Source organism: Apus apus, chromosome 4, assembly GCF_020740795.1.
Source record: "Apus apus isolate bApuApu2 chromosome 4, bApuApu2.pri.cur, whole genome shotgun sequence".
Lineage (NCBI taxonomy): Eukaryota > Metazoa > Chordata > Aves > Apodiformes > Apodidae > Apus > Apus apus.
The window spans coordinates 32,633,147-32,648,458 of NC_067285.1; the positions used below are offsets into that span (position 1 = coordinate 32,633,147).

At 39.0% G+C, this 15,312-nt stretch overlaps 1 protein-coding gene across 8 annotated transcripts in view; it reads right to left on the bottom strand.

Moving 5' to 3' along the window:
* CTNNA3 (catenin alpha 3) overlaps positions 1-15,312 on the bottom strand; it is a 424,834-nt gene that overhangs the window by 89,851 nt on the left and 319,671 nt on the right. For all 8 annotated transcript variants that reach the window (XM_051618547.1, XM_051618545.1, XM_051618546.1 and 5 more), the window contains one exon: positions 7,381-7,581. In XM_051618547.1, the coding sequence (XP_051474507.1) occupies positions 7,381-7,581 (201 nt within the window). The remainder of the gene's footprint in view (positions 1-7,380; positions 7,582-15,312) is intronic.

Genomic DNA, 15,312 nt, shown 5'->3' on the forward strand with positions numbered 1-15,312 from the left:
TGGGGCAAGTGGGCACCACTGCTGTCAATAAAGGCTGTATTTAGAGATGTTAAAAATGACTGTGAATTGCAACCTCCATTTCTAAGACTACAATTTGTCACTGCAGATTTCTAATGAAGGTTTTCTTCACTGGCCTTGCTATCTCCAAGACCAAAGCTCTGCCAGCAAGAGTAGAGAGCCAACTAACACATTAGGCAATTGCTAAAGGCTGCTGATTAAATAAGCCCAAATTGAGATTGTTCAAACGTGCTGAACAGGACACAGGAAATGTACAAGCCATTAAGAAGAAACTGAGGTCCTCCTATGGGGGAGTCCATCATAGGTAAGGCAGACTATCTGAACAGAGAACAGCTTTTCAGTAACTAAGGTAGGGAAGAGAAATCCTGAGATTTGAATTAAATTAATCTCTGTGAACCTTGCGATTTCTAGCAAATCAGCATCATGCCATATACTTCTTAAACTAGAGAACAGTGCTAATTAGCAAAATACTTCAACCAGCTAGACTTCTGTGAGTATTATTACATGCTCTTTTCTGTTACTTTTATGTTTAGAGCAATAATGCCTATGAAATTTGAAGTAACAGAAATAGGCCTAACTTGTTCTTCTCAGTACCTTGGATGATCAACAAGTGCAACAGTGTTCTAAAGCAAGCAAATATGCAGCTAAAGGCATCCTAACACACAGCGCTTACAACCAACTTGGATATTACTAAGAGTGAAGAAAAGCTATTTTTTAGCTACAGGAAATGAAAAAAAAAAATACAAGTAAGACTGTCAAAAAAGAAATAGCACTATGTTCAGGGTAATTATTTTATTTTCTGGAACACAACAATATTTTGATTATATTTTTCCAATTTTTCAGAACTTTCTTCCCATCTGACACAAATCCAACAGTTTTTAAAGGCAACATTTTAATCATAATTTCTCAGCAGGATTAAACCAGAGCCTTACAGAAAAAAAAAGGTAGCTGCACTTAATCAAACGGACTGTAATAGACAAAGTCACAAGAATGATGGGCTATTGCTTAAGTTATTAGTCTTACAATCACCATGTAATCATAAATAAAAAGTATTTTAGGCTAAGTCATGCAAACACTCTCAGCATTTCTCTTCGTTAATGCTCTTTTCCCCTCTTAGTTCTTACCATTGAATAGTTTGCTACAAGCTGTTCCTTGTCTGTACTGTACACCAGTTTCACAGGTTCACCAATTCCATACGCTTGCCTACTCAAGCTTCACTCCAGATTTTCTATCAAATGTGTTGAGGATTTCTTTTAAATATTTTACAGTGAAAAGAGTCAGACCTCTTTAGCAGTCTCTGGACTTCACAAGCAAGTGTAAAAACCTCTGAATACTAAACAGAATAAAACAGCAAGTAGCTTTAAATCTCATTCTGAGGGTGATGAATGAGCAGTGGAAAATATTTTTTCATTATTTCATTATTATTTCAGTATTTTTAAACTAGTGAAAGCTTTTGATTCTGCACACACCACAGAACGAGTGAGATTTATCCGCCTTATTTTAGCTACCCCAAATAAGCCACCAAGAATAAAGTTAGTTGTTTTAGTATCTTTAATACTAAAACAAGAGGTAAGGAGCTTCAAGAGCTGTTTTACCCTATTTCATCTGAAAATACAGCTTGGGAAAACACAATGGAGTTTTGGGAGGTGCTTCTTTCTCCCCATTTTAACTTAGATGGCACAGTGAAGGAGAATGAAATGAGAACCAATTGTCAGTGGGCAGGAAAAAACAGACCCCAAAGCCTTCTTATGTTTCCTCCTCGGCAGGTGTCCTTTGGGTGAGAGTGTAACTGGAGAAAACAGACCACCCCTACTGCAAAAGACTCAAACAGTGGACAAAGGGAACTGTAATTTTGCATAAGCTATTGCGACAAGCCTGCAAAATGTATTTGAAAAAGGCAATCAAGGAAAACACCAAGTCATTAGCTTGAGCGCATAAGCATGCAAGAAATGAAAAAGCTGAACAAAAAGCAGATGGAAGGAAGTTCGTATCAGATACAACTACTATCTTTTTTTAATTGCTAAAATAAATGGTAATTTCCAAGAGAAAAGCAATGCAATAGATTTAATGCACCCCACAGAATCCTTTAATACAGAAAAGCTCTGTTTCAGGTGGAGCAGACCAGTATTAGTATGGATGCTATACACCTGAGCACACTATAAGGGCTATAAAGTGAGAGGCAACCATGGAAGGTAGCCAAAGTAACAATCTTGGGACCAAGAAATAAACAAGTAAATAAATTCATTAGTGACACTGGCAAACAGTATGATGATAAAACATGCTGCCAATACAGAAGACAGCTGGGTCAGGAAGAACAGAATGACTCTTAGGACAAACCATAGGAAAGGACTTTGAAAAAGGGCAACTGAATCTTGGGAAGGTTTTAAAGAAAACCACTGAACACAACACCTGTCTCTCTAGAACAGGCCTATAAGTTTAGCCCACTAGGGTCAAGTGTTTACACAATTCAGGTGGAGGCAGAAAAGTTGCCCATATTGACACAAGAACAAAACATACAAACTGGACATGCATAAATGGTAGAAACCTGAGGAAAAAAGATTATTTGAAGAAATGGGCCTACACAGCTCACAAGGAGATAATGAAGCCAACAAATTGTCCTTGGTATCCCCTTGCCATAGCAAATAATAACAACTGTGTAGTACTCCAAATAAAGCTCACTGAACATCCTGAATAAGTCATGGGAGTGTTTGGATATGAGGCTTTTCCCTCATTCTGAAATGCCTAAAAACTTGTAATTACCCAGATGAATACTCACTTGTTAAAAAGAGACTACAACCTATAACCGTTTCAGAGATTACTGCTCTTATGTGATAGCAGCAATGTTACTTATAACTGGGGATTGAAGTGCAAAGTATGCAAGAGATTCACATCGTCAGCAAACTAGCAACAGATATCTGCCATAAGTCAAAATGTTTGCTTAAATTTAACTGCTGCAGCCTCTGGCATGCAGTAAATTAACAGAGTAGACTTTGATATTTAAAATACAGTACAAGGTTACCCTTCACTTGGCTTTCATGCAACAGTATGCAGACACGACCAAAATCCAAAGACCTGCATATTTCAATCTCATCAACAGTGCCAACATTTAGGAATGATAGAGAGATATCTATACTAACATTTTTACAGTCTTAAGAGTACAGGAATACAGCATGAAGCTCTAACACCTTTCACTAGCAAAACCAAGGCAGGAAATGCTGCTGCACAGCCTGCACGGAGCACACAGACTACTTGACTGAATGCTCTTTTTTCCACTGGTCCTCCTAACGGTTTCATATAGATCCTGGTGCACAAATTTAGAGGGCATGACTCTCGATCTCCTAGAGTAGGATTGGGCTGAAATGCTTTGCAGCTCTCTTTCCAACCCACATATCTTCATGCCCTTCCCACTGAAACCTGGGAACAAGAGCAGACAAAGCATGTCCCCATTTCATTATGATGTAGTACAGGGAAGAAATACTTAGACCAGGAGTTGGGAAGCATTCCTGCACCCCACACTGAGCTGTAGCCTCATGAATTGACACAGTGTCAAGTTAAGAACTCTGTAGAGGCAGTGGCAGTACAAATGAGCTATCCTCACTATTACATCATACGTTCTGTTCTTGCAGTCTTATACTTCATTACTTTCTGAATTGATCCTATAGACACCAGGCTCCTCTAATATGTGACCCTGGCATATGTCTCAAGTATTAAGCAGCTCTTTTGTAACAGAATTGTGTATGATCACATAACCACAGTGTCACAATGCATACACACACCGAGTGCAAACCAAGGCTCCAAAGTCAACTTCAGTTGTGATATTACCTAACTGCTGAGATGCTGCTGACTGGACACAAATGGTGCTCTTACAGGGCCTTGTTAACTTCCTTGGGGTTTTTCACCTTGTTGGGAGAAAAGGCAAAAGGGAGGAGTGGCATGACATAAGCCTGAGAAACCAGACACTCCATTTTATGGTGCTGCAGCAATCTGTTCAGCTCTCAGCAACTTGTTTCTAAATAGGACCACATACCTTGGCTAAAAAATTACCCAACAGTTTTTAATACCCATTATGCAGCAGAATGATGATACTACTGCTGAATAGCTCACTTTACCATCTCAAATACATTTGCTGTCTTCCAGCTGAAGAGACAGATTCACTCATGTTATGCTCTTTTCTTCAATGTACTGTAATGCAGTACATTGCATTTAACCTCTCATTTCTTATTAATTACCTCAGCACATATACTACAATCATAGAATCATAGAATCCTAGGGGTTGGAAGGGACCTCGAAAGATCATCTAGTCCAACCCCCCCGCCAGAGCAGGGTCACCCAGAGCACATCACACAGGAAGGCGTCCAGGCGGGTTTTGAATGTCTCCAGAGAAGGAGACTCCACAGCCTCTCTGGGCAGCCTGTTCCAGTGCTCTGTCACTCTCACAGTAAAAAAATTTTTTTCTGATATTCACCTTTAACCTCCTATGCTCCAATTTGTATCCATTACTCCTTGTCCCATCACCGGTCATCACTGAAAAAAGCTCAACTCCATCTTCTTGACACTCACCCTTTACGTATTTGTAAACATTGATGAGGTCACCCCTCAGTCTCCTTTTCTCCAAACTAAAGAGACCCAGCTCTCTCAGTCTTTAACAAACTGTAAATATACCTATTCCTCTTTATGCACAATTTCTCTGTCCTGTTACCTCCCATTTGCCACCTTCCCATTTCTGGTTCCCATCCTCGCTTTCATTTGTGTTTTTATTCTCTGCAATTTCCATGCACAGTATTATTCTATAATTGTATTTCCACTAACTCTATACACTGCCTGTAATAATTTCTCTTCAGTAACACACCTTTTCAGTAGGCATAAAGGATGCATTTCACTGCCCCAAGTTACTCATGTGAACTAACGTAGGACCTAATGACAGCATAAATAAACAGCTCTCTCCTAGTGAATTGTCACCTTGCCATCAGCTGGCTCCTGAAAGACCCCAGCAGTGACAGAATGTTTTGGGTTACACCTGAGACTGCAGACTACCTACATTTTCCCTGTAAGCTGAAACAGTTAAACCAAACAAATTTAAGAAAACAATCAAGCAATGAAAACACCTCATATGGATTTTTGTCTGTTCACTGGAGATTATACTAACACAGTTAAGAATAAAAAGTACGTATTTCTTTTTCCGTTCCTGCTGAATTATGAAAATATAGTGGATTCCTAGATTCTGAGGTTTGAAGTACTGTAAAGACATTTGATCGGAGGACACCATGCTTAATGTCCCTTGACACAGGCGAACAGTCTAACCAAACCTTGTTTCAGGTCTTCTTGCTCTGAAGATAGAGGGAATTAAGAACATTATACATTACTGTCAAAACATGGCAAAAAAAATACAAATCGGTGTCAACTCCTAGTGTATTTAAACACTTGCAGTTTCAAGAAAGAAGGGTTTAGCTCTTACATGGGAATCAAAAATATGCTTTCCTTTAATTGCTGCTTCCCTTGGTATTTCTCGTAGTACTTTCAGAAGTTATGAATAAAAGAACGTCCTGTTGAAAGTTCTCGGGCTTTGTCACCAAAATGTCAGAAAAGAAGATAAAAAGAGGCAAGTCTATTTCAAACACTTCTCACTACTCTGTCCCTTTTGCCACTTCATTGTGATGTCAGTTCACCCTTCTTTCACATGAAGACAGTTCTATCCTGGACATATTTGAAGTAATTAAGAAAAAGCTCAATCAAAATTCCTGTCTTTTCTTGTGGTAAAATACAGGAAATGTCAGTCAAATGTAAGACACTAGAAATTTCTTTAGACTGATAGAGCTAGGATTTAGACTTCTAAGTTCACGAAGATAAATCCTGTATTCCAGAGATGTACAGACTTGCCAGAAAATTTCCTAACAGTAATTTCTTAACTGCCCAACTATTAGGCTTGCAACCACTGAAAACATGGAAGTCCTGGGAGCTCCAAAGAGCTTTTTATTATTATTATTATTAAGCACACACTATGAAAGGCCAGACATCCATTTATATAAAAAGGCAACTTGTTGTAAAAAAACAGAAACCTTTTAAAGAATAGTGCAGTTATACCCCTGCTGCCAGTACAGTGATGTTCCAATATAGGATAACCTCCTTTTTAATACTGTGAAACAGAAAACAGACACTACTAACCATTTAAAGAAGTTCCAAATTTGCTTAGCAAAACTGAAGCGATTTAGAAATATTTAACCACTGCCCAACAGTCCTTAAAGTGGTCAGTACACACAAATTATGAACCTGCTTTCTCTTTCTCAAAATTTGCCTTTCATTTGCTTAGAAGACATCTGTCAAGGCCAGTAAAACAAAGTGGAAAGCTGCTTGTCTCAAGTTACAAAGTCTCCAAACATTTTACTTGCATTTATTTAAGAACCTAGTCTTGCATAACTTAAAAAGAACCTACATAAATTAAATAATTAAAATCGCAGAATGGTTAAGATTAGAAGGGACCCTAAAGATCATCAGGTTCCCCCTGCTATAAGCAGGGACACCTCACACCCCCCGTTTCGCTGCTGGTAGCCGGGCCACCAGCAGCAAGGAAAGGAGCCATCGGGGACAAGGGGGACAAGCCACCGGAGGGTAACGTCACCACACACACACCCTCCTCTCCTCAACTTGCACACACGGCGTGACCTCTTAACGAGGACTGATGTCGGGCTTCCTCCCTCCTCCCTTTGGTCCTCAACCCTCCCTCGGAGAGAACGCCTTACAAGCACAGTACTTTTTGCATTACCTCCCTAAAGGGCACATCCTTACTGCATCTATATGTATCTCCCTGGTAGCCATTTACATTTATATTTTCCCTAAAAATCATCCTTCAGTTTGTGTTAACCCTTAATAAACCAATTTATTTGTGCAGTAAACATCGGTGTTAGAAGCAATTTGTGAGCGTGGTGGGGGTGCATCCTAACTACCACGGTCCCGCAGCGGCCGTTCCTCTGTGAGAGGCAGCACCACGTGTGACCCTCGGGCTTATTCACAAACCCCTCCACATCGGGGGGGAAAAGTCACAAAAGCATCCTGACAGCCGGTAGCTCCCCAGTATCGGCTCACGACAGAGCTTTTCTAGGAGCTGCTTGCTCACCCACACTGGTCTCCTGGAGTTTTTACCGGACTTGCTCTTAGTCGGGATGCATCACTCTAAAATGTTTAAACTAGTCTGAACTGCACGGTATCATCAGAACTGACTAGCATGCTGAAAAGATACTAGACACCCTACAGTAAACCATTAGTGCACTCGATTAGAAAATCAGCACCTTCACTTCAACTGTTGCATATAAAGGAATATTTGTACCAGTAAAGAAATTGAGAACATAGATGAAATATCAGACTTACCATTCTTGGTCAAATAGTGAACATTTGTCATCACACCTTCAGTGTAAGCCCCTGGTTCATAATTGTCCATCTCACCCGAAACGATATGAGCCACTCTTGAAGCGCGCCCTCGGATCGCACCTGCTGCTCGATCTAAACTGTCTGCGTTTTGCTCCCTCAGTGCAATGATACACTTGTTCACATCCTCAAGAATATGGCTTTCTGCAAAGAATATAACATTTCTTTTAAGATGGCACCACTTACACAACCAGAAACATTTTACACACAACATTGATGGCATTTTTTTCTTCTCCTGTTGAAATGCATTGGCCAACATGGGCTAAATATTGGATTAAAAACTTCATTGAACTGTCCCTGTAATCCTTAAAACAATTTATTGATGCCTAGAATTCAAAAGCACAATGATACTCTCCGAAAAGCAAAAGCCATACTAAAATATTGAGTCAAAAACTCTTAGAAAAATGTAAAAAAATCACAAAACCTCACATATGTAGTGAATATTTGCAGAATGAAGGAAAATTTCAAGTGATTCAAGTTGTTACTGATTGTTGAAACTTTCTTAAGCCACTGTGACAAAAGGTTCTACAGTAAGATGAACATCCATCGAAAAGCAATTGCCCCAACAACTAAACTAACTTCTTTTACATCAACATATGAGAATGCTCATACTACATAAAACTCTTAGGTAAAAAGAAACAGGACTTTTTTTGCCTAGTACAAAAATTACAACATTAATTATTAAATTACTGCAATATGCGTCATTATTGCAAAACGTATATTGGTTGTATATTTCTCATCTGATTTACCTTTCTTCTTAATTACAGTGTATCTATTGCATTGCTATACATGCTATTGGTTTATATACTATTGCTGATGTTCCAATACATACCTGCAAGTATGTATCTATACACATACACACACCACGTCAATGAACACATTAAAAGAATTGCCCAGCATTGGCTTTCCTCCTACAGCTCCATTACTTCACTGTGCCTCTTTGCCACACAATACTTCCCCACATTCAGCTGTCAGTTGCTAACAATAGGAATTCTCTTTCCTATTAGCATCCTTTCATTCCTACAGTATTCTTTTCCTAATTAGAATTTTCCTCCTTAGAGTTCATCATCACCTCACAAATTCAAAGCCATGTTGAGGAAATGAAGAAACTCTTCACAGAATCACAGGGGTTGGAAGGGACCTCTGAAGATCATCAAGTCCAACCCCCCTGCTTCAGCAGGCACACCAAGGGTATATCACACAGGAACACATCCAGACAGGTCTTGAAAGACTCCACAGACTCCACAACCTCTCTGGGCAACCTGTTCCAGTGCTCTGTCACCCTCACAATAAAGATTTTCCTCATGTTGAGGTGAAAGTTTCTGTGCTATAACCTGGTGCCACATCTGCTTCACCTTTTCTACAGTATGGGTACTGGTTTACTGTCAACTCCAGTTAATCCATGTGAAACACTTGACAGCACAGAACCTCTAAAAATCCAAGTCTCTTAGACACTAGTTCTTGGATGAGAGATTAAATGGATTAAAGATGAACTTCCTTGTAATAAGCTTTAAGAAAAAAAACAAAAATGCACAAAATCACCCCATTACTAAGGGGTTGAATGGACTATTCTTTCATAGCTCTGTATAAAAAAAAACCCAAAACCAAACAGAAATCCACAACAGTATATATCACAGTGATTGCTATATTTTAACTACAGACAGTATTTAACATTCACAGGGCTTCTCCAATAGTTTATAAAGTTAAGACAAAGAAACAGCTGGAAACTGAAGTGTATGTTGTATGGTCAACCAAAGAGGTACCCAGCAGCATCTTTGCTAAGGATGGGAGATGAAATTAAGCTGATTTTGTCCTCCTTACAGAACAAACCTTTATATCTGGCAGTCACCTCTACTACAGGTAGAACTGCAAAGTTGCTTTTGCTGTTTCCACTTTCATGGACTTCTTTTTTTTTTTTTTCTTTTTTTAAACTGGCAGTAGTTGCCCTATGCCAAGACCAACTGAGCTGCTTGACACACTTCCACACTAAAAGGCACCAAACACTCAGCACAGAGGAGACACTTAACTTGAACCTTTCTTTGCTATTTCTCTCAGCTCTATGTAATGTAATGACCCCACCAAAGGGAGTCTTGTGTCTAAAACAGCCAGAAAAGATAAATTATTATAACACACATCAATACAACATGAGCATGGTGTATATGCATCTCCAAGTCACCCATGCATAACATCAACAGTTCAAAAAGAGAATGAAGATGTGGCTAGAGGAAAGCACAAGGAGAAAATGGTCACTTAAATACTGATGGAATCAACTGTTGGGCTGACACATCACAAATGAACACGTAGACAAATGTGAAGGGTGCAAAGCATTATACAATCCTTCTAAAATAATTGATCACCCTTCTATTTTTCTAAACATTAATTTTCTCAACATTTTTCAAATGGCAAGAGTAAAGATGTAAATGCTATTTTACAAATATTTGTATTTAACAAACTACTTTTTGATACTCAAATATATATATAGTAATAGAAAAAAGCATCAGCAGGAAGGATGGAGATGAAGGAGAAAGCACAGGTCCTAAAGACAGACTGGTTATAAAACCAAAGGGTAACAGGACAGAGAGAATTCAGATCAATCTAGAAGACAGTAATATATGCTGGTATTATATCAGTAATATAGATTAGTATTCTAGCATTCTATAGCCCCGATGCTGAAGGGCATATTCCATTTTTTTCAGGCAAAGTAATGTCAATATAAAATTTAACCTCTGCTATAAAGTGTTATAGTATGAAATACAAATAAAAAGATACTACGTTTATGGCTTTAATATGTAAACACTTCTTAAAAGCTTCACATTTAGTTTTGTTACAGGCTTTTCCTTCCTAAGCCAATGTGAAATCTGCTTTGTCTCTCAGATAAGAGAATACAAGAACAGCAGAAATGCACAATGTGGATACAACAGATGTTCTCAAACTTCTGAAACAGCACTGTGAAACTTCTCTTGCACTAAGCCATGAAACAATTCTAAGCTTACCTGTTTCTTGTCAGCTCACAGGGCTGCCATTCAGTTTGTCAGTATTAAATGACATTTTCTGTTATACAATGAACTAGATAACTAGAGTAATTTGGACAGACAAAACACACCATGAGGTAATCCTGAATTGCTAACTGTGTCTGGCATGATGGAATCTGGGGATTCCATCTATGCAAAAAAAGATGAATTCTAGTTCAGTTTATCAAACTGCTACATCACAGAATGCCTCTGTCAATACGGAACATTCATATCCTTTCAGGTACATGCCACCAAACTCCAAAGTCAGCAGAAAAAGAACAGTTTAATAGTAGTGACTTAGCTCTGTTTTTCAGTCTGTGAATGTCTGTAACTACACTCATCTACACGGCAGTGGGGCAATGGAAGAATAATGACTGTCAGTTCCATCCATGCCAAGCACATTCACATGAAACTGTGAAAGAAAGGGACAAATGGTAAGATGCACAAAGGTGTTCCAGGGACTACCCTGTGCTATACAGGTTAGTACCTCATCTTCCTTTTTTCAGGCATCTCTCCTTGTGGGCTTTTCCACAGTGGGAGGCTTCCAAACAATCCGGCTTGTGAATGTGTACAAGGTTGAAAAAGGCTGAAGCACTGAAGGAAAGAGAGGGGTGACAGAAGGCAGAGATGGACGATCAAAACCCCACTGCTGCTGCCACAGTTATGTCTAGACTGAAACTGTACAGGTCAATGTTGCTTTAGGTTTAATACTGTCCAATTTTTAACAGAAACAATTACAGAAGTGGACAATGCAACCTCCACTTTAAGGGCCTTTCCGTGAAGAATAGATTGCCCTTTAATTGTTCAGCAACAACAATACCTGAAGGGTTTAAGTCTCGTGTAAATAAAAAAGTAGGGCTCTTATGGAATCTACCAAGTGAAATCTCCACAACGGAAAAACTAATCTAATTGGTTATCTTGTGAGATATCTTACTTTGCAAAGCAGAAAATGAAGATTAGGATATTTCACCTCTTAGTCATGAATCAGAGCATCTAGCATAAAAATTAATTCTAACAGTGGATTGATGGGTGCTTAAAGAAATGGTCAGATCGCCACCGTCACCACAGCAATTATCATGAGTGGTGCCCTGTACCTTCTGATTTTTCTTTGGGATCTTGGTGTTGGTTGTACTGGCCAAAAACTGCATCTCAGCTGAGCTAACCACTGGATAATAAAGCTGTCTTAATCAAAGGCATGACTCAGACTGTCTCTAGAACAAAATCAATAGCTCTTCCTTTGAACATCATCTTAGGCAAAAGACAGGTGACGCCCTTCCACTCCACTTGGCACTGATAAGGTCTCAGTTGAAGCAATTTTTATTAAAGTTTCTCTGCTCAGTTCAAGAATATTTTGGACCAAACGTAGACATCAACAGAAAAAGAAAATTAGAGATTTAGGAAATGCATGAAGCAGCATTACAAAAGTCAATTTGTTGGTGTCCTGTACACAATATGGAAAATGAAACATACTTTCCTTTCAATCCTAACCATGAAAATAGATGTAGAAGTGTATTTCATGGCAGTTTTGCCTGACCAAAATGATTTATGTCTTTTACCATCTGTTGGCATGATAAAATGGGAAGCAAAGGAAGTTGGTACAAGAAGTAAAACTTCCTTTCAGACCACTACAATTCCCTGGACATGGCAGCTTACAGTGCTTCTTAGAAAATGACTCCAAGTTTTCCAATAATGGCGCTACCTGGTATGGCAAAAAACATGCTCCCACAGACTCATAAGGCCTTGGTGAACCCCAAAAACATATTAGAAAGCAAACAGTTATTATGTCCATACTTATTTCTGGTGCCAAAGTTAAAAACAAGACCACTGAAGTGGAAGGTGCAAGTCCCAGTAACCAATTCCCTGTTATCACTTCTCCTGTATTCACACACACAAAATGAACTGCATTTCCCACCCTCCTTCTTCCTACATATCCAATTTCAGAGAATACTCAAGGCTAAATCTCCATGAGCAATCTTATTAAATAGATTTTCTTGGCACTTGGGGATATTTTAATATAATATCTAGATTCTAGAAGCACAGTAGTGTCTTTGTCACTTTTCAAAAAAGAAATTACTGGTAATCACTTAATGTTTCAGGTCTCTGGCAACTTCAATAGCCAAAATTTTAAATTAATAAAAAGGTGGAGAAAAATAATTACTCAGAACAAGGAAAATACGTATCCTTTCTACTCTGACTGTATTGACTAAATATATTTTATCTGCCAAAACTAATTAATAATTTTTAATATTTGTTATTAATTCAGCTGAAAACACTGTAAATTCCGTCTCAGACCAAGAGTGGTACAGAGAGGCAGGATTCTCAATCCTCTGAAATTTGCTCCAATGCACACAAAGTGCTTCTGAAACACTCAGGTTTTAGACATATACAGCTATAATAGAAAATGCACAAGAATATCTATTTTATGTCCATCTTGAAATCAGCAAGAGGAGGATCCAGAAAGCTACACCTAAGGTTTCACCTCAGTTCCTCAAAAAATTATGGCACAAGACCTCACAAAAGGCATTTCCAGGCACATGATGGACTGGAAGATGATTAGGAACAAACAGCATTTATTTACCAAGGGCTAATCAGGCACGGTCAAACTGATTGCATTCAGTGATGAGAGGCTGGCTCTGGGGATGAGCAGAATGCACTGGTTTTTGTCTACTTCAAGAACATTTTTGACAGAGCCTCCCACAGTCTTCTTACAGAAAAACTAGAGTGATAGCATCTGGCTGGGTGAACAACAAGATGGATGAAGCAGCAGTCAGACCATCAGGCTCACAGAGGTGTGGTCAGTAGTTTAAAGTCAAACCAGGGACTAGTTATGACAGCTGCTCTTCAAGAAGGCTCTATGCTGAGGCTGATACCATTTAACTTCTTCATGAATACCTTGAGCAGTAACACAGGATGCATCCTCAGCAAGTCTGAAGGTGATATCATATAGGCAGAGTAGCTGGTGCTCTAAAGGACACGGCTGCCACCCAAAGCAACCCTGACAACCTGGACAAATATGCCAACAGGCAACTGGTCAGAAGCTGAAGCAAAGGAAGCTTAGGACTTTATGGTAGGGAAAAAGAAATAATTTTTCATGATGAGCATGGTGAAACACCTGAATGAATTGCCCGTGGAGACCAGAAATGAACTGATGCAGAGAAACGTGCAAATCTTCTTGGTTTTGGTTGCTAGACAAAATTAATTATTACTTCTAAACAACACCAAGAAAGGGTGGGGTGCCACCACTATCATCTTTTCCTGAAAGCAGAATTGTGATGCCAAGAGAACTCAAATTTAGAGAAACACAGGCATGAAAAGCCTCCCGAGTTAAGCAGTACATCTCATGTTAATGGGTACTAGGCTGCCAGGACAAATTCTCCTGAGAGAACAACATGCCTGGGAAGTAAGCCAGAGAGCTCCAGGAAACAGCGAGCTAACCTGGAGAAAGGTAAAATCTAAGTGTCCTATATCAAAGGACATAAACAGAAAAATATAGTGGCTATCTCAAACAGTGAGCTGGAGGCTGCAAGACAACAGCTACAACACAACAGAAGAATAGGGATGGAAAAGGAAGATGACTGAAATGATGAAAAGGAAGATAAAGATTATGAAGATTTTCTCTGTGGGCAGAGAAAAGAGGATATAGCATAAAGGCACCACCTAGGCAAGATACTACAAGTTCTTTAGAATCTATCACTATTTGTGCAAGTCCCTACAAATGACTTGTGCAGATAAAGGGAACCATTACTTAAAACTGTAAAATTAATTTCCTTATTATGTTTTTAGAAACTTCAACCTGCAGCCTCAAGTATTAATTTCAGTTCTGCTCACAGAAAATACTAACTGGAGTGTGTCCTTCTTTTCGATTTTACCTTAGGGTGAACAAAGAGTTGATTAAGTTGGCAGCCTCTCCTTAAGGTTCATTACCATTCTCATATGCTCAAATGATTCCAAGATGTTAGCATTTGAACTCAAGATAGCAAAGAAGAAGAAAAAAAAAAACAACACCAAAAAATCCCCTACCACATCACCACCAAAAAAGCAGCTCTGAAAATAAGAATGTTTCTTAAAGTGTCTATTAATTACAGAGTTGGCAGTGCAAAACAATCAGTTTAATTGGCTAATGAAGGTTTCAGATTACAGAAAATTTCTCTTTCTGCATGAGGGAGAACTATAAAGCAATATTAATCCTTTTTAGAGTTTAATTTCTCTCCCTCATTCATTTTAACATGATTACAATAAGATGTGGTTGGTTTGATCTGCTAACTGCTTGTGCTTGAACCCTTGCCCTCAATTTCGTGGGCATAAAATTCAGCATATAGACAGGTTCCTGGATTGTCAGCTTCCTCATTCAGCATCCAGATATATTCCAGGATCTTTGGGAAATGAAGGAAGCACAGTCTTAAACTCTTAGCATGTTTAAGTCTCATTCCTTTTCTAGATCTTTACAAAAGCCAGCAGTCAAGAGCTCTAAAAACAAGCAAGTACACTGTAAAAGCATACAGGCTACCTTGATGTCTAGATAAGGATCTGAAGAGAGGAAAGGCAGAGGAAGTGTACACCATAAGCATGGACACTTCCATAGGCAAGAGACAAAGAGAAGCCAGAAGAAAGAGATATAAGTATATCCAGTTAGGTAAGGGTCACTTCCCTATCTACATATCCCAGTTCTCTCCTGGGCTACAAGACCAAGGAAACACCATCCTCCAGAAACACTTAGGGGTGGCCATGCACTCATACAACTTGTCTCTTCGTTTGGTCTAGTCATCTCAAACACACCCTTCTGACACGGCCATTTGGCCTAGACTAGGAAACTAGCTAGCACAGGACTAGAAGACCTTTTTTTGCCTCAATTACTGCAGACAAA